This window comes from Cydia splendana, chromosome 5 (genome assembly GCF_910591565.1).
Source record: "Cydia splendana chromosome 5, ilCydSple1.2, whole genome shotgun sequence".
Lineage (NCBI taxonomy): Eukaryota > Metazoa > Arthropoda > Insecta > Lepidoptera > Tortricidae > Cydia > Cydia splendana.
Window position 1 is genome coordinate 2886972 of NC_085964.1, and position 5415 is coordinate 2892386.

Here is a 5415-nt window from a genome sequence, read left to right on the forward strand (position 1 = left end):
TTAATATGAAGTTGTCTATATGTCTACACTTTTTCTTTAAGAAGTTTTTTCTCCTATTAGGATGAGAGAGCTTGTGAGTCTGAGTCGAAATAACATAAAACTTAACCCTATTAAAAATAAAGCAGCGTACAACTTAAAATAAAATGGCACACCTTCTAGAAATGATTGCCTGTAATACCTATAGACAGTCAAAAAATACACTTTTAATGATATAATAAGTGTTATATTATTTTCACATATAAATACAGTTCATTAAGTCATCCTCCTCCGTTCGCCATATCTTTTTGATAAGCCGATTCTCCGTTTCCCAGTCCTTGTCCATTCTTTCAACCAAGTTTTTCGCCTTTTTCTTGAAGTCTTGGCAATACAAGTTCCTTGCGTTTTTACGTATCCAGTCGTAATAGTACGAGACGTCGGTGTACACAATAGTTTTGTTTGTGTACTGTCTCTTCTTGAAGGATACAATGCCGATCTGGATGGAACCCTTTATCATGAGGGCACTGCCGGAGTCTCCCCTTTGAATAATTGAATGACATTTGAATTTCTTTATTTCTACCTATCTATGGTGACTGCTAGAGTTATTGGCCACTACATATTAACATTTGCCAAACAATAAGACTTATGTTCGCTTATTGCTTTCTGATTTGTTAGGAAACGCCAATTACCCATTATTATTATTAGTGGCCAGTAACTTTGTAGTTTAGTCGTACTTTGTAGTTTGTAAAATATGGTTTCGTCTTAAGTGGAAAAAAGCATTTTCACTTCTCATGCTCAAAAAGTGCATCTTTATGTTGTGCGTAGACGACATAAAATCGCATTTTATGCTCTAGAGCATAAAAGTAAAATTTTCTTCTAAGACTAAGGTAATCGGTCTCAACAGCCAAACAGTTAAAACATATTGCACTGAGCAATAAAATTGTGTAGATGACAAAACTTGTTATATTACTTTATTTTTACTACAATTTATTAGAGATCCGTATTTTCTGTCATTAAATTTAGTAAATACCATAAAATAGGAGTCGATTATCGTTCAAAAATGCTCCGAAATGTTTGACTTGGCAGAAAGCGTCTGAAACTCTGATCACATGTTGAAAATTAAAAAAAAATTAAAAAGTTAGTTGGCGGGAATTGGTTATATTATTATGTTCTTTCGCTTTACGACAATTTCGTGGTGTAAATTGCCGTGAAAAATATAATTTATTTTCCTCGCAATCGAAGTGAAAAGCAGAGTGTACAACAAGGGCATAAATGTCTATTTTTACCCTCGTCTACTATTTTGGTCTTCGCTTCGTTCAGAACAAAAAATTGCCTCGGGTAAAAATGGGTCACTTTATGCCCTTGTTGTACAATCTACTATTGTAACAAACTTCGTGTAATAATTCTCAATAATAGTTGTGTTATTATGTAGACATTATTGTGCTTCCACATAGAAATTCTAAGTAGGTACTTATTGTTTCTAATTGTCTGCATGGTTGATTTTGTGGAAACGATTATTCAGAAAGGTGCCATAATTTTTCTAACGGCTCGATTCGGGAAATGAATTAGAGATTCACTAGATATGAAATAGTAAAGATATGTGACGTTCCACGGCAAAAGGTACCTTAGGGCGGCTGGCGCCGCGATTCGGGAAATGAATTAGAGATTCACTAGATATGAAATACTAAAGTTATGTGACGTCCCACGGGTAAAGGTACCTTATGGCGGTTGGCGCTTACGCTATTATTAACGCCGCTCCAATATTATTGCAGCGCTATGCGACGTAAGCGCCAGTCGCCATAAGGTACCTTTACCCGTGGGACGTCACATATCTTTACTATATCGTATCTAGTTAATCTCTAATTCATTTCCCGAATCGCGCCGTAAGGCATTTCATTATAATTTTGTAACTGTATTTTATTCCTAAGATATACTTAACGTAAACTTACTTTTCAGGATAGCCATTGAGGTCGGTCCCGCAAAAAGTTCCTTCGGGTATAACCCTCACTTTATCGTAGCATTTGCTTCTGCTATAAACCTGCTGTTTTGCGTGTTTCAACACTTCACTATTTGAGCCCTTGGACTGTAAACATAATACTAGTATTTGATTATACAATTAGCCCAGTACAGATACGGTTTCGCAAAACAATAAATTATAATAAATTAATTTTGTAAGAGTATTATGTAGAAAATTCTGCAAACTATACCGATGCCACAAAGCTTAAAAAAATGAAAAGTGGAATATGTAGGTACTTAATTCACTATCTCGATGGTCTCGCGAGTTAGACCCTCGCCCAAGACGAACTATTATATGTGACGTTATCTATGAAAAGGGACCTTATTGTCGATGGCGCTTACGCCATTATTAACGATGCTCCGATATATATACAATACCGCGCGACGCTGTGCGGCGTAAGCGCCATCGACAATAAGGTCCCTTTTCATAGATAATGCCCCATATAATCTGTGCCAAGACTGTGATTTTACCAATTTATTTCTAAGCTTTATCGAATTATAATAGCCTATTTTATATATAAAATAATGATTTACAAGTTGATAATTTTTTCGACGTGTAGTATGAAAATAGTTATTTCACTAAATAAAAAGTTGTTAATTAAGTAAATGTAAAAGGAGACTAGTAAATTTTGTAGGTTTTATATTTTAACTTTCCGTTAAATTCCTTTTTTTTAACCCATTTCTTCTACTATTTAAAAATGATTCGAAGGGGTTGCCTATTTTTTTTTTATAAAATTATCTAAACTTACATCAGTCCAGCCCCACCCAGCTATTTCGGCTTCATCGTATTTTGGTGGTGTCTTCATTATGATAACTCTCTTTACTTTTTTACCAAACTGCAAATCCTTATCTAACCTCATCAGAGCAATATCTTGAGCTTTTGTTTGAGTATCATAATTTTCATGAACCTTGAAACTAATGACATTTCTTTCGAAACCTCTTATTTTCCGTTCAGATCCGAAGTAAGCTTTTATATTACATTCTCCCGTACACGTTGAAAGACAATGAGCAGCAGTTAACAGTATGGCTTGGTTGAGTATGGATGCACCACATGTCGAATACCTATATCCATTCTCTATGGTGACAAAAGCAGAGTGGGGAAATTTTTTTATATTTGAAAATTCTCCTCTGACTATTTTACCTGCGAAATCAGTTTATGTAAATTTAATACACTTAGGAAGCGCAATGTGATATCATTATTTCAGCCGATTTTTCATCATTAATTAATAGGGATGATGAGGGATGGTGTTAAATAGATAGAAAATGAGCAATAGGGTATTTGACTACTAGTCAAATCAGTTTCTTTTTTCGAACTGTCAAAACGATTTTGCTCGGTTGTAATTTATTATGAAACACTAGCATGTGACGTCACAATCAAATTACCTACTCTTTATAGTTTTATACGGGCTTAAAAATATAAATTGTGTCTAAAAATAACTGCTGTCCGCGTTTTTTAGGGTTCCGTACCCAAAGGGTAAAACGGGACCCTATTACTAAGACTTCGCTGTCCGTCCGTCCGTCCGTCCGTCCGTCCGTCCGTCCGTCTGTCACCAGGCTGTATCTCACGAACCGTGATAGCTAGACAGTTGAAATTTTCACAGATGATGTATTTCTGTTGCCGCTATAACAACAAATACTAAAAACAGAATAAAATAAAGATTTAAATGGGGCTCCCATACAACAAACGTGATTTTTGACCAAAGTTAAGCAACGTCGGGAGTGGTCAGTACTTGGATGGGTGACCGTTTTTTTTTTTTTGCTTTTTTTTTGTTTTTTTTTTATATGGTACGGAACCCTTCGTGCGCGAGTCCGACTCGCACTTGCCCGATTTTCTTATCTTCTGGTGCTTTATTTAATGCATGGTGCATGGCAATTTATTTTAAATACAGTCAAATACCTACCCTATAAAATAAACACAAAAAATGAATGGAATAAAAAAACACAAGACCTCACAGTTTCAAAATTTTGGTTTTTTTAAGTTCCAAAAAGAAAAATTGATACCAATACCATTCGATTCTTAATATTTTTGAAAAAAAAACACATTGTATAAGTATACGATCTATTTTTACATAAACGAAATATTTCAAGCCATCGTGACGTCACGATCACTTGCTGTTTTATCAGGGGCGTTTCTTGAGTGGACTACGATTCTGAGACTTTGACTATGATTTCTGACTTTTGTATTGCTTTAATGATATAGGTCTCATAAAGACATTTGATCCTCAAAACAAAGCTGATCGACTGATACTATTAAAAAAGCTGATTATCTAGCGGCTGATCAGTTTTTATAATAGCCTATTACAAAATTTAACGGACTTACCCGTGAGTTGAGATCTATTTGTATTTGTATTATACGATATGTTTCGACATTTTATTACACCTATGAAGCTCAATATGAGTATCGTTATTTTAGCTGACATTTCAACATTAAATAACTAAACACGAGGCTAATTTAAGTCTCATTAAGATAAGGTTGCTATTAAAGCAACATAAATTGGTTTCAATCAGCTTAATGTGTAGATTAGCTAAACTACGAAGCTAAATGAAGTGTGAATGTTGTAAAGGGATACAATGAAGCAATGAGACATTGCCAGGCGCAAATGTATACAAATAATTGTACATTTCGAATTCATTTCACATGAAGTTACGGAGACGTTCCTAGAGTGTTATAGCACGATATAATGTTAGATATTTACATTAGAAAGGCGCATGTAAATATCGGTGACGTTCGCATGTCAATAGCAGCTGCATTACTGATGTGGCGTCGTTGTTGCCGCCGCTGTAACTGTTAATTTATTTTGATAAAATGAGTGACGGAATGTACGTCATAATTGCGGCAGTAATGAGGCGGTGGCGGCGACGTCGCAACAAAAATGCTGCAGGTTGACATCCGCCTTTACTGGTTCAGCGTTGACGCCGGCAATGTCACTGTCAATATCCTTGATTTTATTTATTTATGTAGTCATATGGCACAAGTACATAGAATAACGGCAATCCATTAACAATTAAAATTAGAACAAAATAATTATAAAGTCAGATGTTAACATTCAGTGTGTTCAGCCATGCGGCTGCATGCATGCAAGTCTTCCAGAGTATGAGTGCAGAGAACAGCGTTGGATAACCTGTTCCATGGTTTGGGCCTCTTCACCACATTCACACAAAGCTGAGTCCTTCCATTCCCACCTGTGCAAAAAGTAGTTGCATCGGCCGTGTCCCGTTCTTAGTCTGTTCAAGCGACACCAATATCCTTGACAAACTGCGTTAATGTCGTTGCCAGATTGCTATCACATTATAACCACTACTCCTTCACTTAGGTCGCGGACTGAACCGTTCATAGGTTCATTTGGACGAGCGCAATGTATGTATGACCTTGATTTGCCGCTCGCCGTGCCGCTTGCCGCTTGTGTCCAGTCCCAGTCCGCG

General features: G+C 36.1%; 1 protein-coding gene across 1 annotated transcript; it reads right to left on the minus strand.

The window, feature by feature from the left end:
• Positions 1–200: 200 nt before the first annotated feature.
• LOC134791056 (hypodermin-B-like) lies at positions 201–4562 on the minus strand. The gene is made up of 4 exons (XM_063762086.1): positions 4313–4562; positions 2742–3133; positions 1926–2059; positions 201–515 (listed from the first exon to the last, which is right to left on the minus strand). The coding sequence occupies exons 1-4, from the start codon at positions 4410–4412 to the stop codon at positions 233–235; spliced, it is 909 nt and encodes a 302-aa protein (XP_063618156.1). The 5' UTR covers positions 4413–4562; the 3' UTR covers positions 201–232.
• Positions 4563–5415: the final 853 nt, after the last annotated feature.

Excerpts from the sequence above, each read along its gene's own strand:
- LOC134791056 (XM_063762086.1), bottom strand. The coding sequence starts at position 4,412 with ATGTCAGCTAAAATAACGATACTCATATTGAGCTTCATAGGTGTAATA. Across the intron at positions 3,134-4,312 it reads AAATAGATCTCAACTCACGG|GTAAAATAGTCAGAGGAGAA; the intron begins GTAAGTCCGTTA and ends CTGATTTCGCAG. Across the intron at positions 516-1,925 it reads CTCAATGGCTATCCTGAAAA|GGGAGACTCCGGCAGTGCCC; the intron begins GTAAGTTTACGT and ends AATTATTCAAAG.